Raw genomic sequence first — 27,632 nt, 5'->3', positions numbered from 1 at the left:
AAATTCTATGACCAACAATCAACGTTTAGACAATTTCTGCTCCAAGAAGTTCATAGTTAATACACAAACTAATGAGTGGCCCTCTGATGTTGCAGTTTGGTGAAAAATGCAATTGTGAGGAAATGATGCATTGATTCACCCTCCGTCGCGACGTCTTCGATTTTCACCCCATGTTTGTACGCCATGTAGCCCAGCACAGAGAAGATGGCAAACCCTGAGAAGAAACTGGTGACGCAGTTCACAGTGCTGGTCAACAGAGCATCCCTGGAGAGATAAAAATATAACTTATAGTAGTTAGTTCATGATTTACTCCAAAAAATGTCTTTGTTCAGCTATTTACAGTATGCCAGTGACATATAGTGATAGACAAAACAATGAAATGCTCTTCCACACGATCGCAGAATGTACAATTAATTAATGTATCCACCTGCCATTGCTCATGCCATTCATACAACAGACAACTTAAGAGGCCCAGATTTCACACGAAGCAAATTTGAGAATGAACTGAAATAAGATCATCATTACGGTGTATCTTCATTCTACAGGAAGTCCTCGAGTTACGACGCACTCGACCTACGACGTTTCGACTTTACGACGCCCGTGCCTCATCCGCCATTTTGTCCCCAGCACCATAGTGTTTCTGCTTAGCTAGTGCATAGTGCTTGTCTGTGTTTGTGCGCCGGGAGTATCTTTGCCTTTTTTGCCCTCCTTTTTTCACACTCTCAGCAGTAATGGTAAGTACAGCATCTTATTTTTTTATTTTAATGTATTTTAGTTTCTTTATACGAAGTATTAACCTTTCCTGCTACGATGACCTGACCGTGGTCGGGAGACGCAGGGGTTAACTCCCTTCTCTCGTTGCACAGCTGAGCTGGGTGGCGGCAACAATAAAGGCACGAAGCACCGATTTGCTGCTTTAATGGCTTTATTAGCTCCTCTGCACATTCAACGTCAACGGGTCCTCCGCTAATCGCTACTCTTCCCCGGTCGCCGTCACTACACTTGCTACTGTACACACTCGCACCGGCGCGCACTCCTTCCTCCGTCACAGCCTGCGCAGTCCCGTCTCACTCACACATCGACGCACACGCCCACACACACTGAGCTTGCTGTCGCAATCACGTGGGTCAATACCCTTAACAGAAGTATTTCGCCGTAAATTTCGCCTTTAACGGTGAAATCCTATTTACACGGAAATTATTCTTACGTCGCCAGCGTAGGAACTAAACTCGTTCGTAAATCGAGGACTTCCTGTATATGCTTTTTGTGACAGTTTTGTTTGGAGGTGTGTCATCAGATTTTTCAAATTTGGCTCAAAAAGGGTTTGGAAACACTGAGTTAGTTAATTAGACAATCAGTCAGTCAGTGAGTTCGTCAGTTAGTTAGTTAGTTAGTCACCTCTGATGCCAAATTGGTACAGTCCTGTTCACCTGACATCACCTCACATCTGTTGCATATATTGGTGTGACTAGTGGTTGCTTATTTCATAACAACCCTTGAAACTTGGCCAGAGAGCCTCCGTATCCTTACACATGTCAATAATAATGTCAATGTATTCTCTTGTATTGGCTCTCATTCAATTTGTGCAGGTGTCATATGAATTTGTCTATCTTCATAAACAGTTTTGACCCAAAGCCATGAGCAGAGATTGGGGGTCCAGTAACAAAGTTGGCTGAAATTTTCTCACACACCCATCAGACACAGCCTAAAAATGTAAAGAATGTCGATCCCACTTCATCCAAAATAGGTCACTCAAGAATGAAATTCTACTGTACACCATGTGCAAGTCTCAAAATTGGACATGAAAGAAAAGAGGTTACAATGCCTTCAACCAGGCATGGGCTTGATAAGTGATACGTTTAGTTTTAGATTTGTTGATGCTTTTAAGGAGACACAGTAAATAATAATAATCATCATCATAATACAGTAATTTACAGTGTTGTGAAAATGGCCATATGTGAAAAAGTTTTTGTTACTTTTGTTAAATCATGAATTAAGTGTGGCTAATCACATTTTGATAAAGGTGAGTTCATTTTCACTGACCACACCCAAGCTTGACAACCTCCATACCTGTTCAATGAAGAAATCCCTTCAATAGAATCTGTCTGACAAAAAGAAGTCGGCCAAAAGATTTCAAAAATATGCAACAAAATGCCACCATCCAAAGAAATTCAAGAACAGGTAAAATAATTGACTGGAAATGTTTGAACAGCCATTTCTAAAGCTTTAGGACTCCAGAGAACCACGGTGAGAGCCATTATCCACAAATGGAGAAAACATGGAACAGTGGTGAACCTTCCCAGGAGTGGCCGGCCTACAGAAATGACACCGGACCACAGTGACAACTCATCCAGGAGATAACAAAGGAACCCAGGACAATATTTGAAGAACTGCAGGCCTCCCTTGCTTCAGTTAAGGTCAGTGTTCATAAAGCAACAATAAGTAAGAGACTGGGCAAAATGGTCCGACTGAAACTAATCAAAAATTAGCAAATTATGGCTATTCTCAGTTTTTGTTTTTTTTACGATTTTGTTTTGGCAGTGGGCAAATAATAATGCTCAAACGTGACATAATTTCCTGCCAGTGAGGCAGACTTCAACAACCTAGCGTTCTAAAAACTAACATAGTTCATTCATTGCTGTCACTTTTGAAAAAAGAGCGAACAAATAGTCTTACTAGGGCTGCACAATTATTCGAATTTTAATCGATATCGCGATTTTGGCTGCCACGATTAAATGAGCTTGATCATTGGCGATTTTTTACATTTAAAATGTGGGCACTGCTGTATATGAAAAGTGCTTAATTTTCAGCAGTGCCCGCAACCTTGTCAGCCAGTCACCAGGGGGCAAATGTATGGTTAAGGCTTCATTAAGGGCCGGCACCGCACTCCGTCGCCAACTTCAAAATAAAAGCTTAAAGTGGCATTGATGTCCAATATAGGAATATAAGAAGCTTTTATTTTGAAGTTGGCCCTCTCAGCATGTTGACGAAGAGGCGGCGTGTCACGGTAAGACACTAATTAGCAATCGTTGTAGCGGCTACCTTGACGTCATCTTACCGAGTGGCCTGACCACAGTAAAAAACGGGATAAGTAAATAGAGAGGGAAATCATAACTGTCGAGTTTTTTGCAGTTTGTGACCGTGCACGACTGTCCAATCAAACAGAACAGAAATGTTCCCTTCCTTGACAATTCACTATATTGACGGGGATTTTCAAATGAAAAGTCGGTGCTTACAGCCTACTCTTACTGCGTTTTATGCATTAACGGTATTTGCTTACATTAAGTTGCAATTCGTGATTGCACTTTGTAATAGCATATTTATTCAGCCCTTTGTAAAGTAGAATTTTTGGGAGTACATTTATTTTTATATTATTATCTATCATCTATTCTTATTTAAAGATTCATTTTGCACTGAAAACTGTTACATATTGTTTGTTGAAAAGTAGTACAATAAAAATAAAGATTTTTCTATAGCATGAAAAATAATTGTGAATAATAATTCCGATACTGATAAAAATCCATCCATCCATTTTCTGAGCCGCTTATCCCCACAAGGGTCGCGGGAGTGCTGGAGCCTATCCCAGCTATTATCGGGCAGAAGGCGGGGTACACCCTGGACTGGTTGTCAGCCAATCGCAGGGCACATACAAACAAACAACCATTTGCACTCACATTCACACCTACGGGGCAATTTAGAGTCGTCAATTAACCTTCCAAGCATGTTTTTGGGATGTGGGAGGAAACCGGAGTGCCCGGAGAAAAGCCACGCAGGCACGGGGAGAACATGCAAACTCCATGCAGGCGGGGCCGGGGATTGAACCCCGGTCCTCAGAACTGTGAGGCAGATGCTTTAACCAGTCGACCACCTTGCTGCATTGATCAAAATAATCGCGATTATTATTTTGGCCATAATCGTGCAGCCCTAATTGTTACCTATGAAAGGTTATGACCAGTTCGTAGTTCCCTTGTTGTAATTGTACGACGGGTGTGCAACCGCACAGAGCACATTGTGCAGGCGTCGTTATTTTGGTTTGGACCGTGCCATCCACAAACCCGGAATGCACTGACACTTTGCCCACACTAGTTTAGCTACATGGAATGTGCCCCACTAGCTTAGCGTCGGCGTAGATATGCGGCTCAAAGGGGAATGTCATATCTCTGATGTCTATGATCAAGGCGCTTGACTAGCTTACTTCGCTTTTTCAGCGTTCTGCTTTTTATGTCATGTTGTTGCTGACTTTAGGTTTTCAAAGTAACAAGCGCATTTTTACAATGTAAGGACTAGAAAATACAGATACGTGTTTAAAAAGTAAAGAGTAAAAGTAAAAAGTTGCCAGAAAAAAAAAAAATACTCAAGTACAGAAACTTACAGATACAGTAACTTCCCACCTATGATGACGAGACGAAAGCTGAACATTTAGGAAGGTGTGTGTCTTGTTACATGTGGCGTAAATGAAACACAGCATTTCTGAAAATAAAATCATACCAACAGCCAAATATGGTGGTGGTAGTGTGATGGTCTGGGTCCTCTTCTCGCCTTTAAGACCTGGACGACTTGCTGTGATTGATGGAACCATGAATTCTGCTCTTTAACAGAAAATCCTGAAGGAGAATATTCAGCCATCAGTTTGTGACATCAAGCTGAAGCGCGCTTGGGTCCTGAAGCAGGATAATGATCCAAAAGTCCACTTCTGAATGACTTGAGAAAAATGGTTCTGGAGTGGCCTAGTCAAAGTCCGAACTTGAATCCAATTGAAATGCTGTGGAATGACCTTAAAAAGGCTGTTCATGGTTGAAAACCCTCCACTGTTGCGAAATGAAAAATGTTTTGCAAGGAAGAGTGGGTCAACATATCTTCACAGCGATGTGAAAGACTCATTGCAAGAAAACGCTTGATTTCAGTTGTTGCTGCAGAGGGTAGCCACGCCAGTTATTAGGTTTAGGGGGCAATTACTTTTTCACACAGGGCCAGGTAGCTCTGAATAGTTTTTCTTTATTTAATAAATAAAATCCCCATTTAAAAAATACATTTTATGTTTATTTGGGTTATCTTTGTCTGATATTTATATTTGATCTTAAACAAAGTAGGGACACTGTTAAAAAAAAAAAAAAAAAGAATTTTAGAAGGGGGCAAATACTTTTTCACGGCATTGTATATAATACCAACAACAACTATACCAACCCCCAAAAAAGTGCACCCAGCCATTGTGTCTTCAACACAATGTCAAAGCCAAAGGTTAAGAAGAGCTGCATTGAGTTTGCTGGATGCACAGATTAGCATTAGTTAACTGTGTTATCAATGTTGGCATAACTCAAATGTTTGCCAAAGTTATCAACATGGGGAGAATTTGGTTTTGCCAGTGTGCCTGCTGCATGCACCATTTGTGTGGATCTCTTATACTAAATGACAAGTTCAATTCGGTGGCTTGGTGCAGTTTGCATATACGTTTTTACAATTGGTGCTCAACAAGTAGCCACCCCCTAGCTTATCCTAGTTGTTACGATAACGAAAGCCGTTTGAGATATATGTCCAGCAGCAAAGGGAGCAGAAGTGGAGGTGTTCTTAATTGTTTGGCTACCGTCATTGTTGAGACTATCCCAGCTGATGGAGAGTGAGAGACCAGTCACCAGTTAGTCGCAGGGCACACATCTGCAAACAACTATTCCCACTCATATTCACACCTTTGGGCAATTTCGAGTCTTCAGATGTTGTTTTTGGCATGTGGGAGGAAGCCAGAGTACCCGCCGAAAACTCACGCAAACACAGGGAGAGCATACAAAATACACAAGGGACGACCTGAGCCCAGATTCAAATTTCGAACCTCCGAATGTGAAGTAGCCATTAATCTACTGTGCACACCCTTTTGCGTTCATATTTGTAAATTTATTACAGACCTTTTAGAAGTGTGTTCCTGTGCAAGGCGCTTACCTGTAGCAGTTGTTGTCAAATTTGTTATAGCTAGCAAAGGCAATGAGCACCCCAAATCCTGCTCCAAGGGAGTAAAATATCTGGGTGGCTGCATCGATCCACACCTATTGGTAAAAACGAGACGGGACAGCTTTAAATGGTTAGCCCACTAAAGTAAATAATGTACATTCTACAAAAAACAAACCAACAAAAAAACATCTGCCCCAAAAAAGTCACCCAAAAGTACATTTCGGAGAGTTCATCTTAGTGATCTTCTAACCTAGGATGAACTCCACAAGTCTGTTTCACCTAAACCTTTGGTTCTTTGGTGATTTCCCACAAAGCGGTACCAGTGATGGAAAAGAGGAAAAATTACAACTATGAAACCAGAAGTAAACTTATTACATTGTAGCACGAGTGCAGGGACGAATACGTGAGAGGCAACTCGATCATGGTTGCTCAGTACAATATGACTAAAGTGAAGGCAAAAGACAAAGGCATCTTCCATCCATCCTTCCATCTTCTTCACTGCTTATCCTCACTTAGTTCGCGGGCTGCTGGAGCCTATCCCAGCTGTCTTCGGGCGCGAGGCGGGGTACACTCTGAACCGGTCGCCAGCCAATCGCAGGGCACATAGAAACAAACAACCAGTCGCACTCACATTCACACCTACGGGCAATTACGAGTCTTCAATCAACGTACCACACATGTTTTAGGGATGTGGGAGGAAACCGGAGTGCTCGGAGAAAACCCACCCAGGCAGGGCCACTGTGCCGGCCCAAAAGCAACTAGAGTCTCCAATTAATGCATGATTTTGGGATGTGGGAGGAAACCGGAGTGCCCGGAGAAAACCCACGCAGGCACGGGGAGAACATGCAAACTCCACACAGGCAGGGCCGGGGATTGAACCCGGGTCCTCAGAACTGTGAGGCTGACGCTCTAACCAGTCGGCCTCCGTGCCACCCAAAAGCAACTTAAGAACTGGAAATGGAACTTATTGCGAACATACAGGTAACGTAACAACGGAAGTGCTTCCGGCGTCTATATGCTGGCTGCTTAGTACGATATGGCTAAGTTAAATCTGTAATGAGAGGTTGAATCATATCATATTCTTCGTAGAAGAAAAAACAAGAACTAAAATTAGAAAACGAAATTGAGGAAAAAATTAAACATCTCACAAAAGAATAGGCAATTAACCCGACATATACGCTTAGAAACCAACTTCAAAAAGCAAAACATCAATGAGACATCATCACATCAAAAACAACAGAATTTCTACAACAGTTAAGATACACCAACTTTCAGTACGATAATTAATCAGGCAAATTTATCGCAAACCAACTTCAATGCAATAAAGAAAAATCATTAATTACAGCCATTCAAGATTCAAACGGCAGCTGTACACAGTCACTGCTAGAAATAAATGAAATATTTATGCCGGTGTTATGCATCTTCGAGTAACCCAGACCAAAAATAAATAACTTTTTTTTTATTAATGATCTAAACATTCCTCCATTAAACACAGAAACTAGAGACTGTCTTGACCTCTTTTAACATCAAAAAATTACATAATGGATAAAAAAATATACAATCAGGAACAGCGCCTGGCCCGGACGGAATTTCGGTCAAATTCATTCAACGCTTCTGGTCAATACTCGTGCCTCTATTTTTCAGAAGAGTCAAGGAGATAAAAGATAAAGGTCAAATTAGTAGTCATGTGAACACAGCTGCAATCAAATTACTACCAAAATCAGGCAGACCCCACTCTCCCGGTGAATTATTGGCCCTTATCACTGATTAATGGCGATATGAAGATTATCTTGAAAGACCTTGCAGTGAGACTTGAAAAGGTACTCCCGTCGATAATCCACTATGACCAGACAGTTTTTGTTAAAGGTAGAAATTCCACAAATAATGTCAGACGTCTATTGAATTTAATAAGCATGCAACCCTAGTGAGGATAAGCGGTAAAGAAAATGGATGGATGGATGTGACAGCGTAAAAACCTAAAAGCAATCATCATGTCACTTGACGCAGAGAAAGCTTTCGATAAAGTTAACTGTCCTTCCTATTTGCAGTACATCAAAAATTTGGCTTTGGAGACTCATTTATACATTGGATAGCAAATTTTATTTATACAGCGCATTTCATACACAAGGTAACTCAATGTGCTTTACATGATTAAACACATTTAAAACCAAAGAAAAAAACATCTGATAAACATTTAAAACAAAGAGGGGGAAAAGTACAATTAAAACTGCATACAGTGTAAGAAATATCATTTAAAAGTGGAAATGCTCTAAAAAGCATGAGAAAAAGAAGAGTTTTTAACCTGGACTTAAAAACATTCACAGTTGGTGCTAACGTCACTTCTGTTGGCAACTTATTCCATTTGTGTGCAGCATAATAGCTAATGCTGCTTCACCATGTTTGCTTTGGACTCTGTGCTCCACTATTTTATTCTGTAGATCTCAGAGCCCTACTGGGTTTATATTCCATTACCATTTCTTTCATTTATTCAGGACCTAAACCATTTAGTGATTTATAGACCAGTAGCATAACTTTAAGGTATATTCTAAACCTGACTACCTGTATAATCTACCTAATTTGGAAAATGATTCTGTGAACGAGCTGTCTGCAAGTCTGCGCCACGTAATGGGGGGATTGGGCTGGTGGGTGGTTGTACAGGATATGATTAAATTAGCCAGTGGTGACTTTGTACAAATGCCATTAATTTGCAGTCTGAATGTGGAGGAATTAAAATAGCCAATATCCTGCTCTGGAAAGAGTCTCAGAGTCTTTAGAATTCTCTAAAGGGTTCTCCTAGGGTTGAAAAATTCTAGGAATTTTCAAAGTTGGAAACGTTCCATGGGAATTGTCTGTTTGTATTTATCCTTGAATATGATACTTTCCCATTAAATTACCATCAAATGTTCAGTTCCATCCATCCATTTTCTACCGCTTATCCGGGTCGGGTCGCCCAGACTTCCCTCTCCCCAGCCACTTCATCCAGCTCTTCCGGGGGGATCCCGAGGCGTTCCCAGGCCAGCCGAAGGACGTAGTCTCTCCAGCGTGTCCTGGGTCGACCCCGGGGTCTCCTCCCGGTGGGACGTCCCCGGAACACCTCACCAGGGAGGCGTCCGGGAGGCATCGAATCAGATGCCCCAGCCACCTCATCTGGCTCCTCTTCTCTGAGTTCCTCCCGGATGACCGAGCTTCTCACCCTATCTCTAAGGGAGAGCCCGGACATCCTGCGGAGGAAACTCATTTTCGGCCGCTTGTATCCGGGATCTTGTTCTTTCGGTCACGACCCACAGTTCAGATGTTCAGTTAATCTCCATAAATTCCCTCAATTCTGATAAAATGTTAAAAATGTGGAATATTTCCAAAATCCCCTATCTTATCTTCACATGGAAATTTACCAGAAACATTCTGGAGACTTTCCTGAAATTTTCCACTCCTTTGTAACACTAATAATGCCCCAAAATGTTGCTAGATTTGTTGCTCATTACTTTGGTTGGCAAAGCCACTAAATATAGCCACAAAGTTGCGAAGTTGGCAACACTGTGTACTGTGTCTCATTTTGTTGCGGGTCCTAGCTGTGCCTCGGTCATCGTGGTAATATGCTCGGCATTTGCATGACCCCACCGCAAAAGAGCATGTTTTAGCCAACTTAGTGGATATTAAGTGTATGAAATTCTTCTCTTATGTGTCTTTTAAAATTGTATTCTGTTGCAGGGGTTCTTTTGATGGATTTCTACTTCTTGTTTTCATTCCCACTTTGATTTTCAGTTTCTGTGGTGCATTTGAGTCCAACCATGTTCTTTAAAAAGATATATAATAAAGATGTAGACTGCTACGTTAGCTTCACACCATAGCCACCGGCTCGCTAGATGCCATACGCTTCTCAGTTTTGATCATGTGCAAATCAGGGTTAAACTAAGTATGGCCCGCCTCTGTTATTTAATACAGCCCATCAAGCATTTACATTTTCAAGAGTGCTGTAATATTTATTGAATGAATTTAGGTATTTTTTTCCTGAAATTTTGTTAAATAACATTGATTTTTTACATTTCCCATTAATTTTGTATTTATTCAATTGAATAATTGTTTAATTGATTTATTCTAAATAACATAATAATTTTGTAACATACTGCACATCAAAAATTTATGTATTTTTTAAATAATAGTTTAATTAATTATAATTGTATTAATCATCAAAAAGTATTTTTAAATTGAAATCAGATCCTGGCCCATCTATCCACAAAAAAATCAAATGTGGCCCTTGAGCACTAGTTTGTCTACCCCTGGTTTAAAATGTTGTTTTTAATATACAATAGTACAATTCTTAACTTGTGCTTATACTTGTACGACTTTTAAGCTAATTTTTGCCCCTACAACAAATAAAAGGGTTTATGACGATGACAAACGACCAATGCCCAAATATCCAACCACTGCCAGTGCCAAGCCCGCATAAAAAATGGGAGGGTTGCATCAGGAAGTGTAAAAACTGTGCCAAAGAAATCATGTGAGTGACTTCCTGTGGCAACCCACGATGGGACAAGCCTCAAGTCGCAACCATGACTGTTGTATTCCAAATATAACTGATCTCAGTGGGAAAAGATATTATTATTCAATAGTTGCATTTAGATGGTATGCCTTTTTGCTGACCTCCAGATTGTTGAGCCTCTTAAAGTCGATGTGCAGGTAGGCCCGGATCCCATCCATGGACCCCGGCAGGGTGATTCCTCGAATGAGCAGCACAAACAGGACCACGTAGGGCATGGTGGCTGTGATGTACACCACCTAAGCGGAAACCAAACAGATATTAAATAGAACCGGCGTATAGTACTGGGAGACTAAGGTGTGGTGGGCTCGTACCTTCCCTGAGGATTTGACACCCTTCCACAGGCTGAAGTAGAGGATGAAGACCACCACAACAAGGCATAATGACAGCTCCCAGCGGGGGAGGCCCAGGTCCTCAATGCCTCTGCTCTTGTGGAGGTGGAGCACACCGCGTCTGCACAGAAACACACACACATACACACAAGAAATAACAGTGATGAAGCAGTAGACCATGGCCTCCAATCCTGGAGCAATATTTTCTATGTGAAAGCAAGAATCTTATTGATTTTGAATAAGATATAGCACAAAATTACTGTTGTCAGAAGTCCAACCAGTGTACGTTCCTAGTTACTTTCCGCAATTTTCTGACACTCATCTTTAAACGTCCAGGGATTATTTGGCCATGGCAGAGCAAGAATCCTATTTAGAATGTGATCCAGAACAAGATGACAAAGGTATCTGATGTCAGTGGGCCAATCAGTACACTTACTCTTCACCATTTACAATCTTGTTTGAACTTTTGTCAAAGCACGAATCCTATTGATTTTGAATGACCGACATCAAATTTAAAATCAGTGCATGTTCCTCGTCACTGTTCTCAATTTCCTGACAATCTTTTTTTTTAACATCTCCGGATTATTGGGCCATGGAAAAGCAATAATCCAATTGATTTTGAACATCATCTGGCACAAAATGACTAAGGTGGCTGATGAAAGCTATAAAATCAGTATTGCTTGTCACTTTTTGTTGTAATTTGCATCCGCTAATTAAATTTTCAGACATTATTTGGCCACATAGGTGCAACAATCCTATTGCTTTTGAATGATATGTCGCTCTACGTCCGAGGTTGCTGACTTCAAATTCATAATAGTTACATTTTCCTTGTCCGCTTTGCAAATTTATGCTGATCTTCAAACTTGTGAGCATTATTTTGGCGTCAGAGGAGGAATTCTATTGATTTTGAATGAGATCTGGCACAAGATGACTAAGATGGCTGAGGTCAAATACCAAATCAGTGCATGTTCCTCGTCACCATTTGCAAATTTTAACTGATGATTTTCAAACTTTCAGTGGTAGTTTGGCCATGTCAAAGCAAGAATCCTATTGATTTTGACTGAGATCTGGTACAAGGCGACTAAGGTGGCTGATCTCAAATACAAAGTTAGTAGATGCTTGTCACCTTTGCTATCCTCAGCCGATCTCAAACTATGTATATATATATATATATATATATATATATATATATATATTATATGACAGTCTTGTCAGGAACACGCATTGGATTCCAAATAACGCCACTGTGACTGTTAATCCCACTTAACTCGAGGACCATTAGTTAGCAAAAATTGTACTACTGGAAATTTCAAAGATACGTTGAGAAAATGATCTTTGCAAAGTCATCCATTTTGGACTGATACGCCTTGAAAACAAATATTGTTCGTACTCTGACAGAAAAATAATGTCCCTGAAGGTGTAAACATCAATTCCGACCATCAGGCAAAATCAATACAAAGACACAAGATCAGTATGGTTCTTGCTTTGGAATATAACAAAAAAATTAAAAAGTGGCATTTTGTCAGGGAAAAAAATATTTAGATTATTTTGAAAAGATTGGCTTGACTGCACCCCTGCTTGAGCTGTCATTGTGTTGGAGGGGTTTGTGTGTCCCAATGACCCTGGGAACTAAGTTGTCTGGGGCTTCATGCACCTGGTAGGGTCACCAATACCAAACACGTCCTAGGTGAGGGACCAGACAAAGCACAGTTCAAAGACCTCTTATGACGGCAAACAAATATGGACGATGTCTTCATTTGTCCGGACGCAGGCCACCACAGCTCCCCTCTGGAGCCAGGCCCAGAAGTGGGGCTCGATGGCGAGCGCCTGGTGACCGGGCCTGCACCCATGTCATGGGGCCCAGCCGGGCACAGCCCGAAGAGGCAACGTGGGTCCCCCTTCCCATGGGCTCACCACCTGTGGGAGGGGCCAAGGGGGTCGGGTGCACAGAGAGCTGGGTGGTGGCCAAAGGCCTTGGCGGTCCTATCCCCGGCTACAATAGCTGGCTCTTGGAATGTGGAATGCCACCGCTCTGGCAGGGAAGGAGCCTGAGCTGGTGTGTGAGGTTGAGAAATTCCAACTGGATATCGTCGGGCTCACCTTTACACACAGCTAGGACTCTGGTACCAGTCCTCCTGAGAAGGGTTGGACTTGCTTCCACTCTGGAGTTGAGAGGCACTAATTGCCCCGGTTCAGTGCCTGTATGTTGGGGTGGGCCTTTAGTGAGGGAACCGGTCCTGACTATTGTTTGTGCACCAAACAGCAGCTCAGAGTACCCACCCTTGTTCACGAGTGAGGCAGCATCTGCAGTAATGCGGACTCTGTGTATGTCTGTCATGGTGAAGAAGGATCTGTGCCATAAGGCGAAGCGCTCTCAGTCAATCCAAGTTCCTACCCTCACCTGTGGGTCGTGATCGAAAGAACAAGATCGTGGATACAAGCGGCCGAAATGAGTTTCCTCCGGAAGATGTCTGGGATCTCCCTTAGAGATAGGGTGAGAAGCACGGTCATCCAAGAGGATGAGGTGGCTCGAGCATCTGATTAGGATGCCTCCCTGGTGAGGTGTTCTGGGCACGTCCTACCAGGTGGAAGCCCAGGGGACGACCCAGGACACGCTGGAGAGACTATGTCTCCAAGATGACCTGGAAACGCCTCAGGATCCCCCCTGGAAGAGCTAGGCCAAGTGGCTGGGGAGAGGGAACTCTGGGCTTCCCTGCTAAAGCTACTGGAGATAATGAATGAATTAATTTTCTTCCAATGACATACAAACAATTAATGAAAGTTCTCTGACGATCAGCAAAAGATGATAAAGAATGTTCTTATTTTAAATCGGAGCCACCTCAGTTGTCTTTTGTCAGATATTAAAAAAATAATTGGAATCAATAGGAAAAACTCAATAGGATTATTGGGTTGGGTTTTACTGACATGGACAAAAAAATCTAATCTAAAAAAAGTTTGAGAAGATTGGCTGAGGCAGCAAACGGTCATCAGGAGCATGGACCAAGTCCACCTTTGATGTCTGTCAACTTAGACGTCTTGTCTGATCTTATTCAAAATAAACAATCTGAAAAGACTACTAGCATTGTAGCACTGACAAGAAGCCTTTATCAAATGCATTACATGTACAAACAGGCTAAATTGCTTTGAACTCGTTCCGTTTTGTAGTGGAGTGTCTGCTGTAACCAATATACTAAATACAACATTAGCATCCTGTCTACATGACTTCTTTAGATACTCAACGTGGTGTTGCGATACTGGAAATGAATGCATAGCTGACTAGCAACTGGTCAATTTTGCGCTATTCACAACCTCTCTAAAACTGATTGTAAACTAGTCCATTCCCCCTATTCACAATCTTCCTACAATTGAGCGCGGACCAGTCCGTTCACTCAAGTCACAATCTCTCCAGCTGAAAGGCAACTAGTCTATATAACACACCCCGCTCGACTCTCACCAGTCACTCAAATATGTTTAAAAAGGTTTAGTATATGTCTACACATCCTTACATGTTTGAGGCCTGAAAATACATTATATTTGCTTCAAGCCTCCAGTGCCTGGAATGTATCCCACCGAGTCGTCATGGGACTTTTACAGGCCGCTACGTCTCGGTGCGAGCCGCTATAACTCGCGGGCGAACAGGCTTCCAGACCAGCGACTGTGCCGTCCTGCCGTCACCACCTCACTTACAGCAACACGTTCTTCAGCCATTGGCACACACTGACAGATATTTGAGCACATACATCCTGCTAGTTATAAACCCACAATGCTAAATGTTTCGATTACGGTGGCTGGAATAACGCAAAACATTGAACACTTGGGAATTTAAAACACAACATCGAGCTGTTCTGTAAATTGTGTCATCCAGGGAGGATGCATTTTTAAAGTTATGTAGCATTGATTGGTTGGTAACTGCACGCTGTAGTGGTACAAATAGGGCTTGTAATAAAAACTATCCATCCATCCATTTTCTTTACCGCTTATCCTCACCAGGGTCGCGAGCTGCTGGAGCCTATGCCAGCTATCTTCGGGCGGGAGGCGGCGTACACCCTGAACCGGTCGCCAGCCAATCGAAGGGCTAATAAAAACTAAGTAACTCGTAGTTGTGCCAGTGTCACCACGTTGCACTATTTGCATATCTGTTGTTGACCAATACTGGCCACTCATGCCAGAGCAGCATCTGATCCATTTGCACACTGACTGAGGAGTATCTGCTACGTTTGCACAATCAACATTGTCCCAGATTATTGTACTACTCGCTTGAAGTCTCGGCGCCCTTTGCACAATGGTCATTGCACCGGACTATTGCAATATTAGTCATTCGAACTGCTCTAAGTGCTAGATGACTCTACATCTTTTTGCACAATTGTCCCAAAAAATAAATAAATAAAAAATGTACCGGCATTACCAGATAACTAGCAACCCTTTATTGCTCAGTGATTGTTTTTCTCAATGTCTTTATGTCTCCAAAGTGTTCTCTGTCAATTGACTGTCTGTTGTCGTACTAGAGCGGCTCCAATTACCGGAGACAAATTCCTTGTGTGTTTTTTGGACATACTTGGCAAATAAAGATGATTCTGATTCTGAGATAGCCACGGATAGAATGAAGGTCCATAGTATACAGTATATAGTGGGGGTGGGCTGACTCATGTCATAAAGTCCAAGTGCGTACCTGCGCTTTGTTTTAGCCATGCCCCAAAAATCTGGACAACTGAAAGAGTGAAAAAGAGTTTAATGCTTTTTCTCAACGATTCAGTCGCTACTATATTGTTCTCAGTCTTTGCACGTTTTCAGCAACAGACCCAATGCACGCACCACTTCCATGTTTGGGTGGAGGTAGCACATTAACTTCCGGTTGCCTGGCAAATGCATAGCGATAGCAATGACAGCATGAAACTCTTCAAAGTATAGTCGTTGGCTAATGGAATTACGTAAAGTTAACATGAATGGCATTATACCGTATAATACCATTATAATTGCTAGAGTTATCCAAGTATCATTAAAGTAATCAAAGGGTCCTTATCTGATTTCATGAGCCATTCGCAGTATCACAGTATTTACAAGCAACATACATACGCACGTGTGTGTAATTAAGACTTGCACAGCTTTAAGACACTCATTCAATTTTGTTTATAGACCACTTGGAAAAACAAAGTGTTGTACATAAAAATTTAACATAAATAGAATAGAAAGCCTTTATTTTCATTTTATGTGCAGATACAACGAAATAGTGGTGATGAAAACTTAAAACACAACCAATACCGTAACAAAATAATAACAACAAGCATATAGTATTTTCAAGATCACTGTTCTCACGGTTCGATTGTTTCTCGGTCCCCTGTGAGTGACCGGGGGTTCGTGACGGCAGCAGGTGGCACTAGATTGGACAGCCCGAGCCACGCGGCGCTGAGTGGGGAGGGTCCAGTTTCTCTACTTCCTGCGCAAGCTGAGAAGAGCCTGAGCCCCGACCCCCATCATGTGCTCGTTCTACAGAGGGACCATAGAGAGCATCCTGACCAACTGCATCACTGTGTGGTACGGAGCCTGCACCGCATCCTGCCGCAAGACTCTCCACCGCATAGTGAGGGCAGCTGAGAAGATCATTGGAACCTCTCTTCCCTCCCTACAGAACATTTACAGCCCCCGCCTCACCCGCAAAGCCCTCCGCAGAGCGGGGGATGCCACCCATCCATCACACAGCCTCTTCAGTCTTCTGCCATCAGGGAGGAGACTGCGGAGTCTACGGGCCAGGACTAGCTGACTCAAAGACAGTTTTATTCATCCATCCATCCATTTTCTGAGCCGCTTCTCCTCACTAGGGTCGCGGGCGTGCTGGAGCCTATCCCAGCTATCATCGGGCAGGAGGCGGGGTACACCCTGAACTGGTTGCCAGCCAATCGCAGGGCACATACAACCAAACAACCATTTGCACTCAGAGTCACACCTAAGGGCAATTTAGAGTCCCCAATTAATGCATGTTTTTGGGATGTGGGAGGAAACCGGAGTGCACGGCGAAAACCCACGCAGGCACGGGGAGAACATGCAAACTCCACACAGGCGGGGCCGGGGATTGAACCCAGGTCCTCAGAACTGTGAGGCTGACGCTCTATTCTTCAGGCTGCTAATTACTGTATCAATCAATCAAACTTTATTTCTAAGCGCTTTTCATACAAAAGGAAGCAATACAAAGCGTTTCACATTATTTAAAATATAAAAATAATCAAATCCACCAATTATTAATGAGAAAACAATGCCACTTATTCGTAAAATTGCCATTATGGCTATGACTGCAGAGCTGCTAACCGATAGAAATTCACTCCCAGAACAATTTGTCTGGATTTCCATGTTTAAAATTATGTACAAAAATTACAGCAGGACAGTTATTGCAGTATATTATGTAATAGGATTAAAAATAAATTCTGCGTATTGTTCAATTTCACAACATAATCATTACTCTGTACTGGTTAATAAATCATGGCTTCAATATTTGTTATTTTAATTGTATTTATGGCATTCCCTTGTAATGGCGGAAGCATTTGCAGTCAAATATTTTCTCTTGCATGCTATTTTTGTATTTTCCGTATTCAATGGTATCTTTTAGGTATTGCTGCTGAAATAATGTAAATTTCCCCATTGTGGGACTAATAAAGGTTATCTTACACTGTAAAGATTTATTATATTAATGTACTTTTCAATTTTAGGTTCATTTTTTCAAGTGACATAGCAGCTGTAACGTACTAATTAATTTCCGGGTTCCGGTCCCTGTGTGGCTGTCTATTGTAGTGTATTTCAGTATTTTCCTTTATAGAAACATATTACTTTGCCTGCTATTTTGCTCTTCAAAGTTGGCTTATCTCCGCTATAACATGGATCCAGTCAGACCAATGTGACAAGTGTACTGTACCACCCAATCACTTATTTTGGTATTTTGTGACTTCATGTGATAGCCTAGGAAATACTCTCATCCCCGTTTGTCCCCGTCTTATCCTCTGCCCGCCCTTCGTGATAACGAAACTTGTCTAAAAGTGTAGCCTATTCGCTGTCATGGAGGCGATGATTCGTGACTTATGCTGTGCTGACAACGGACACGAGGCGCACATTCGCCTCCGCGACTCGACATCTTATTAGCAGCGTTAGCTGTCGCTCATAGGTAGCTGGGCCAGCGCAAATTAGCAGCGGAAAACAGCGAGGTTGGGCAACAATAGGGACACTCCAGTTTGGGCTGCTAGAAAGATGATGGAAAAGCCACGTGGTTCCCATAATTCATTGCAACATGCACATTTTAATTATTACAGTAAAAAAGATGTTCATATTTGTTATTAATGTGTGTTTATAATACCAGTAGTTTGGTGAATGTATGTTATTTAACAGCTATGCTTATTTCACATTGATGGTTGATTTATGGCACTGTCATTATCAAACCATGGCTATAGATTGTGTATAATATCGCGACCTCCCAGTCATTTCAACTGGATATTTAGCAAAGCTCTATAGGGCACTGCTTGTTAAATTATTCTTTACTCTGAGGTATACACACTCATGAGCGACGGCCGTCGACGTTCAACATGTGACATGTTCTGCATGTGACATGTTAGTTCGGTAGTTTTATTTCGGTGATGTCTTTCAGTCCGAAACTGAAAATGTTATTTTAGGTAGTGATGGCGAGGTGAAGCTTCATGAAGCATCGTAACACTTCAGCCATTCGTTCTAGTAATGGTTCATTTCTTGATGCTTCATTGCACGCGAAACAACCTGCTGGCTAATCACAGGCAGCTGTATCTTTACCACATACAGTATGTGCTGCGTTGCATTTTTGGGTCCTGTGAATCACTATGTATTACAAAACAATGTTTGACCAAGTAATTTCCCAACATAAAGTGTAAAATATATTATTTTTTAACATATTCTGTGTGCTTAAATTGTTCATCATCACTGGTATGGCAGGTTGTATAATGTTTTTTTCTCACTGAAAATGGCATGGGCTTAAGAGGGCAGAGGATTTTGAAAGTGCTTATTTAGAAATAACAGTTTAAATTGGGGTACAGTAATTTCTCCTCTCCCAGGTAGGTTTTATTTTACCTTGCTTTCTGTGAAGACAATAAATACTTTCCCCATGAATAAAATAAGAAATGGTGGAAAATGCAGTTTTTGATAAACAAAGGTAATTGATAAGCCTCAATTATATTTCCTTATGTTGTGGGGTCTTGCTTGGGGTTGAAACTCAGGCGACCACCGTACCCCAGGTTGAGAGTCGAGTCCACCAACTGGTGGGCTATTAGACCAGGGTGCGGGGTTAGCGGGCAGCAGCCTCTTTCGAAGGATTCCGAGGAGTGACGTAGAATCGCTATCTACTGTCCAAGCTGTCCAAACAGCTGTTAACACTCTCCAAACTCTTAGCCTATACAAACTACACAGTCGCTATCCAAACTGAGCTGACCGCAACTCAATTTTCTGAGCCGCTTATCCTCACAAGTGTCGCAGGAGTGCTGGAGCCTATCCCAGCTATCATCGGGCACTGACCACAACTCTACATAAAAATGAAAAAAATAAAAAAACACACACACTGCATGAGGGGTTTAGATTGTTGTCAAACCTCGCGGCAAACCCTGAAGCGCTTCCCGAATCGGTCACGTGGTACAGCCGGGCAGGGAGGCTTCGGAAGTCATCACATCCGGGTCCACCCCTAAATGAAGCAAGCCTCGATACGTGCTTTGTGGAAACGTCCCCTGCATTACTCTGCACATCTCGTAACATCACTACTTTTAGGCTACATTCGGCGGAAACATTTCGGGGGCCGGAATTTTGGTGCATCACTACTTCACAGGGTCTCTAATGCTTCCTGGTTCATGTTCTTACGTGATGCTGCTGTCCCTTCTAAATCCCTAATAATCATTCAATCAATTAACCAAGACTTTAAACCGGCATTGATGTTACCTCTCTCTAGTTACGTCTTCTTTATGTAATGTCGTCGTCTGTAGAGGTTATGTAATGTGCCTATTTTCACAAAGCAGGGAGTAGAAAGTTAAAAAGTCGTCCGAAGAATACATACTCAAGTAAAGTACAGATACCTGACAAATGGACTTAAGCACACTAAGGAAGTATTTGTACGCACTACTGATAACAGTAGCTCTGCAACAAACATACTTTACTGTGGCCCATTGAAGTAAAGCACCAAGGACTGACTGTTTGACTTCAATACACTACTTATGTTCATTTACTGATGTCTAGATTTAATTGAGTCAGCATGTGATGCAGTGCTGATAAACGACGAAACACAACATTCAAGCACAAACAAGACACGCAAAGCAGAACGACATCCAGGCAGACAAGCCAAAGGGATCTGTGAAAGTCCACTTTGATGTGGCCTTATCTGAGCTGATAATACATTCAAAGGTTTTTTCGGGGTCTCTTCTGGGAGCAGATTTTGTCACAACACCAGAGAAGACAGCTGATGCATTTTGGCTGGCGTGTTTTAGCAACCGCTTTTCTCTCCAGAAAAAAGTGGTTGCAAAAATGCTTATTTTGTGTTTAAAATGGCTTACTTTAACCAGGATCCCTCGCCGCATCGTGGCTGTGGTCTGTTATACGCCGGTCTCAGTGCCGTAAAATGCGTAAATCCACGCTGGCTGGCAACATCTGCTTCTGCTAAGCCACCTAGTTAGCTAAGCTACTAGATAGCGGTAGCTGGCTAGCTCTTGTCAATCATCTGCCACAATGTGTTGAATGAATCTTGCATAACTTATCCAATTCATCTGCCGCCCTCGCAGTCTACCATAAACATCCATGCAGCTCCTCATGGCCATTAGACAAGATGCCTTTTTCCGAGGAGATGATCGTCTCGGTGGAGACCACGGCTCCATGATCCATGTGATTGGGTACAACTCTGGCTACAACTGTAAGTCGAAGTGATGGTGGAAGTTAACAAAGCATTACACACAATTTGACATTTCAGAATCAGAATCATCTTTATTTGCCAAGTATGTCCAAGAAACACACAAGGAATTTATCTCCGGTCGTTGGTGCCGCTCTAGTACGACAACAGACAGTCAATTGACAGAGAACACTTTGGAGACATAAAGACATTGAAAAAAAAAAAAAAGAAAAAAAAGGTCACTGAGCAGTAAAGGGTTGCTAGTTATCTGGTAATGCCGGTACATTTTATTTATTTATTTTTTTGACAATTGTGCAAAAATATGCAGTCCTCTAGCACTTAGAGCAGTTCGAATGACTAATATTGCAATAGTCCGGTGCAATGACCATTGTGCAAAGGGCGCCGAGACTTCAAGGAGTGTATGCGGTTTAAAGTGACGAGTAGTGCGATAATCATAAAGTTTTTAACAGTAACTTACTGGCAACAATGTTGCCAATAAGTGAATGTAATTCAAGTTTAGAGTAACTTACTCGCAAAAAAATAATAATAAAAAGTGGGAGCAGAGTAGTCTGAATTGGATTCTGGAGTCATTCACCACTTCATACATTGTACTCATCCACCAGAGCAGTATTTACTGGCGATTAGCTTACTTGAATCTGTTGACACTCTGCGCAGCAGCAATTGGCTCCTGTTTCTTGACCTCAACAATGAGCTTCATCCTATTGAAACATACTGTGACTACCTCACTACGTGTATATAATAGAAGCATATACAACAATGCTTTTCTTCAACGAGGCCGCATTGTTAGTGTTCAGTATTTCTACACAGTAGATTCTTATGATCATTCTCTTTCTTGAATAATCATATTTTCTTGCCTTTGTTTCTTGATATATACACGTGTCTTGTTATTTACACTGAAACGCTCAAATACTTTAAAGCCATGAATATTACAAAGCACGCCCACTGGCGCAGACAGCCCCTTTGGTTAAATACATTGCTGGGCGTGTCTGCAAAAATACAACAGATTTGCGCTTGTCAGGAAAATAGAGCCCTTTGAGTTTCTGCTGCTATTACCTTTAAAGGATGCAAATTGGTTCACTCACAAGGAAGTTGAAAACGAGCAAACAGCAACAGTTTGGAAAAAAAGCAGGTACTGGTTGCCTGCTGCAATGGTGCATCTATAAAGATCTTTGTCCATTTTAGAAAATCGTCGGAAAATGGCCAGATAGAATTATTACGGTACATGACTGAGTCTGATGAAAAGTGATACCGTTCAATCAGAAATTACTCTGGGAATGCCGGCAACAAAGTCATTTCGCACATTCAACAACAACAAGCCTTGGTTCACTGCCAAATTTAAGCAGCTTCGCCAAGCCAAGGAGGACGCATATCAAAGCGGGGACAGGGCCCTGTATAATCGAGCTAGAAACCATCTGACTAAAGAAATTAACATTGCAAAGAAGAACTATGCAGCAAAGTTGGAAAAACAGTTGAGCTCTAACGACTCTAAATAAGTCTGGCATGCATTCCAATCGCTGACAAATTACAAGCGACGATCCCCCCAAGCTGAGAACAATAGCACACTAGCCAACGACTTGAATACCTTCTACTGCAGATTTGAAAAGGACACTTTCACACCCCACACCCACCCAGCCGCACCACCGACCAATATCACTCCACCGACTTCTGCGTTAACCATCCGCGAACAGGATGTGAGACGGATCTTCAAACAACAAAAGATTAACAAAGCGGCAGGCCCAGACCATGTGTCTCCATCCTGCGTCAAAGTCTGCGCGGACCAGCTTGCTCCAGTCTTCACAAAGATTTTCAGTAGATCTCTGGAACTGTGCGAAGTACCATCCTGTTTCAAACGCTCCACCATCATTCCAGTCCCCAAGAAACTTACAATCTCGGGTCTAAATGACTATAGGCCTGTCGCCTTGACATCTGTGGTTATGAAGTCCTTTGAACGTCTCATGCTGGACCACCTCAAGAGCGTCAGAGGTCCCCTGCTGGACTCCCTGCAGTTTGCCTACCGAGCGAACAGGTCTGCGGATGATGCAGTCAACTTTGGACTGCACTTCATCCTAGAACACCTCGACAGTGCAGGGAGCTACGCGAAGATTCTGTTCGTGGACTTCAGCTCAGCATTCAACACCATCATCCCTGAACTCCTTTCCTCCAAGCTTCTCCAGCTCAGCATCTCACCTGACCATCTGCCAGTGGATTTACAGCTTCCTGACGGACAGGACACAGCAGGTGAGGCTGGGGGAGGCCACCTCATCCACACCCAGCATCAGCACTGGGGCGCCCCAAGGTTGTGACCTCTCCGCTGCTCTTCTCTCTCTACACGAACGACTGCACCTCAGCGCGCCGGCTGTCAAACTCCTGAAGTTTGCAGATGACACCACTGTTATCGGCCTCATGAAGGACGGTGACGAGTCTGCATATCGACAGGAAGTGGAGCGGCTGGAGATGTGGTGCGGCCGACACAACCTGAAGCTGAACACGCTCAAGACTGTAGAGATGATCGTGGACTTCAGGAGGCATACTTCGCCACAGCTGCCCCTCACGCTGTCCAGCTGCCTTGTGTCAACTGTCGAGACCTTCAAGTTCCTGGGAATTACAGTCTCTAAGGACCTGAAGTGGGCGACCATCATCAACTCCGTCCTCAAAAAGGCCCAGCAGAAGATGTACTTCCTGCGGCTTCTGAGAAAGCACGGCCTGCCACAGGAGCTGCTGAGGCAGTTCTACACAGCGGTCATCGAATCATTCCTGTGTTCTTCCATCACAGTCTGGTTTGGTGCTGCTACAAAACAGGACAAACTCCGACTGCAATGGACAATCAAAACTGCTGAAAGGATTGTCGGTACCCCCCTACCCACCCTTGAGGACTTGCACGCTGCCAGAACTAAGACAAGAGCCTGCAAAATCCTCTCGGACCCTCCACATCCCGGTCACCGGCTCTTCCAGCTCCATCCCTCAGGTACCGATCAATGCAAACTAGAACTAGCAGACATTCCAACAGCTTCTTCCCTCTTGCAATCAACTTCTTAAACACCTAACCTACAATTCCATTACAACATGCTTGCAATTTTTTGTCTTGAGTTTGTTGTCACATTTCTGTGGGGCCAATTATATATTACTCGTGCACTCACTGTAGTACTCTCGCCACGCTGCACTATTTGCATATCTGTTGTTGACCAATACTGGCCACTCATGCCAGAGTAGCATCTGCTCCATCTGATCCATTTGCACACTGACTGAGGAGTATCTGCAACATTTGCACAATCAACATTGTCCCAGATTATTTGCACTACTCGTCACTTTAAACTGCATACACTCCTTGAAGTCTCGGCGCCCTTTGCACAATGGTCATTGCACCGGACTATTGCAATATTAGTCTTTCGAACTGCTCTAAGTGCTAGAGGACTCTGCATCTTTTTGCACAATTGTAAAAAAATAAATCAATAAATGTACCGGCATTACCAGATAACTAGCAACCCTTTATTGCTCAGTGACTGTTTTTTGTCAATGTCTTTATGTCTCAAAAGTGTTCTCTGTCAATTGACTGTCTGTTGTCGTACTCGAGCGGCTCCAACTACCAGAGACAAATTCCATGTGTGTTTTTTGGACATACTTGGCAAATAAAGATGATTCTGATATAATTTTAAATTTGGTTGGGCCTCAATATGGATGGGATCATGGCGAAAAGGACAAGCCATGTCGCTTCAGATGGGATGAGACTGGTAGAAAGTCAGAGTTGAGCATAGAAAAGTTGATAGCAAGCAGGTTAGGTTCACAGAGTCTAGTACAGTAGTGACTGATTCTGAATTTCTTTTACCGGCTCTCTGCAATGGGTAAGTAGACTAGACTTTCCCTCACCTCAGGGGGAACTTCCTACAAGTTTTCTCAATACCTGCTGCAGGAATACCCCCGTGACTTCCCTGAAATGTTTGGTACTGCTATTATTTAAAGCGCTCACACCTTGAGGTGTTTCCTCAAACAATGCTGTGGTCGACTCAAAATATAGTTCTAAAAGAGCTGACTGTTTGGAAAAAGCAGGGACCAGTTGTTCTGATGAAAACTGTTGCCATGATAACATTCACGCTTATATGTTTGGAAGCCAGCCATTGTTTATTAGATATCACATCCTTAACCGACGCATGAATTCCCCTAAAGGACGCTAATGGGTTTGCTTATGTTTTACCATTTGCAACAGTTTTGAAGATTGGTCAGTTGGTGGTCGACAATTGGGTCCCAAAGTTAAAATAGCGCTAACACAAAGTCAGTTTGTCTATGTTTCTCATAAAGTTCCCTTTTATTTGCTTATGAGAGGGGAATGAGTGAAAATGTCAAAAAGGAGCAAGAAGTGGAGTTTGTGCAAATGAACAATCACATATTCTCTTTCATTTATGGCTCGCTTGTCAAAAAGGTTTTGGAGTAATTGGAGCCTTTGTTTCACTGCACCAACATCTACCTTATCCACTTTACACTCACTAACAGTCAATTGGAATTTTGTTGAATCGGCCTATTTGGTGGCATGGTGGTTGACTGGTTAGCACTTCTGCTTCACAGTTCTGGGGACCCAGATTCAAATCCGGCTTCGGCTGTGTGGAGTTTACATGTTCTCCCCTTGCCTGCGTTGGTTTTCTCCGGGTACGCTGGTTTCATCCCACATCCCAAAAATATGCATGCTAGGTTAATTGAAGATTCTAAATTGCCCGCAGGTGTGAATATGAGTGTGAATGGTTGTTTGTTTATATGTGTCCTGCGATTGGCTGGCGACCAGTTCAGGGTGTATCCCGCCTCTTGCCCAAAGATACAGTGGCTGAAATAAGTATTTAACACATCACCATCTAGCTCATTAAATATATTTACAAAGGTGTTATAGACATGAAAATTTCACCAGATGTTGGGAACAACCCAAGTAATCCATACATACAAATAAAGTAGAACAAATAGGCTCAGCAATTAAGTTGTGTGTAATAATGTGAAATGACACAGGGAAAAAGTATTGAATATGTCAACTGGTATTTATTTAATACTTTGTACAAAAGCTTTTGTTTGCAATGACAGCTTCAAGACGCCTCCTGTATGGAGAAACTAGTCGTATGCATTGCTCTGGTGTGATTTTGGCCCATTCCTCCACACGAGCAGTCTTGAAATCTTCAAGGTTCCGTGGGCTTCCTTGAGTTTCAGTTCTATATTTTTGATTGGATTCAAGTCAGGTGATTGGCTGGGCAATTCGAGCAGCTTTGTTTTCTTTCTTTGAAACCAATTGAGAGTTTCCTTGGCAGTATGTTTTGGATTTCCTGCTGAAATGTCCACCCTCGGTTCATTTTCATCATCCTCGTAGATGGCAACAGATTTTGTCAAGAATGTCTCGGTGCATTTGCCCATTCATCCTTCCTTCAATAATGTGAAGTTTATCTGTACCATTTAATGAAAAGCAGCCCCACACCATCATGTTCCCACCTCTAAACTTCACTGTTGGTATGGTGTTTTTAGGGTGATGTGCAATGCCATTTCTCCTCCAAGCGTGGTGTGCATTATGGCATCCAAACAGTTCAATTTTGCTCTCATCCGACCATACTATATTATCCCTGTATTTAACTGGCTTGTCTAAATGTTGTTCAGCAAACTTTAAATGAGCTTTGACATACTTTTTTTTCAAGCAATGGCGTCTTGCGTGGTGAGCGTGCATACAGGCCATGGCGGTGGACTACATTACTCACTGTTTTCCTTGTGACAACAGTACCTGCTAATTCCAGGTCTTTTTGAAGCTCTCCACATGTGGTCCTTGGCTCTTGGACAACTCTTCTGATTATTCTTTGCACTCCTCTGTCAGAAATCTTGCAAGGACCACCTGATCGAAGCAAATTTATGGTGGTATGATTGGCTTTCCACTTACGTATTATGGCCCCAACCGTGCTCACTGGACCGTTCAGAAGCTTAGATATGCGCCTGTAACCAATGCCATCTTTATGTTTTGGAACAATTAGTTTGCGATGGTCTTGAGACAGCGCACAGCTCTTACCCATCATGAGATGTGTCTTGACTCAAACCTTGGCAATGAGACCTTTTTGTTGGCCATCAATTAGGACTGAACCAGGTGATTTTCATTTGCACTGACAAGGGGCTGGATTGCTATTTGATTATTGATAGATTTTAGGTGTTGTCTTAACTTTCCATGGCTTTTTGCATCACCCTTTATGTGTTCAATACTTTTTCCCTGTGCCATTTCACATTTTTACACAACTTAATTTCTGATCTTATTTGTGCTACTTTGTTTGTATGTATGGATTACTTGGGTTGTTCCCAACATCTGGTGAAATCTTCAGGTCAATTGCACCTTTGGAAGTACAGTATATTTAGTGAGAAAAATGGTGAGCGAGCCGTAAATGAAAGAGAATATGTGATTGAACACATTTTCATTTGAGTATCAGATTCTCGTGTTTCACTTGGAATTTTTCACAGAGACACAGTTCACAGTATTACAAACAGCTCTCAGTATGATACCGGGAAGTTATATGCCACTGCTAACGACAACCACAAAAATGAACATTGTCATGATGAATAAAACCCCAGAAGAACTTTGATAGAAAACCCACAAAAACATTCAACCCACAAATGCTAATTAAAAAATAATAAACATATGATCGCTCTTTCAATCGTATTTTGTCATAATTTTAGTATGACCCTAGGAGGACTTAATGGAGGGTGAGAGCTAATATAACTATTGGCTTGGAGAGTCAGCAGTGAACGCCATGGACTGTATTGTATAAGCAGTTGAAGTTCCCCTGAGCTCCCTTTAGCACAGGACCAGCACACGTTGAAGTACAGTACAAAATATGGAACTTTTTAGTACACTTCAAAGATTACATGAACTTTTATGTATTCATACATGGCTGGATTCAGTATCCTTAGGACAGCTTGCAATACGTACATAAGG

At 42.4% G+C, this 27,632-nt stretch overlaps 1 protein-coding gene across 2 annotated transcripts in view; it reads right to left on the bottom strand.

Moving 5' to 3' along the window:
* slc6a2 (solute carrier family 6 member 2) overlaps positions 1-27,632 on the bottom strand; it is a 67,975-nt gene that overhangs the window by 21,953 nt on the left and 18,390 nt on the right. For both annotated transcript variants that reach the window (XM_061765603.1, XM_061765604.1), the window contains 4 exons: positions 10,792-10,930; positions 10,582-10,716; positions 5,932-6,035; positions 140-264 (listed from right to left, as the gene is read on the bottom strand). In XM_061765603.1, the coding sequence (XP_061621587.1) occupies positions 140-264; positions 5,932-6,035; positions 10,582-10,716; positions 10,792-10,930 (503 nt within the window). The remainder of the gene's footprint in view (positions 1-139; positions 265-5,931; positions 6,036-10,581; positions 10,717-10,791; positions 10,931-27,632) is intronic.

This window comes from Phyllopteryx taeniolatus, chromosome 2 (assembly GCF_024500385.1).
Source record: "Phyllopteryx taeniolatus isolate TA_2022b chromosome 2, UOR_Ptae_1.2, whole genome shotgun sequence".
In the NCBI taxonomy this organism is placed as follows: Eukaryota; Metazoa; Chordata; class Actinopteri; order Syngnathiformes; family Syngnathidae; genus Phyllopteryx; species Phyllopteryx taeniolatus.
Note: the sequence above shows the minus strand (reverse complement) of the source record. Positions and strands in the feature narration are given on the sequence as shown.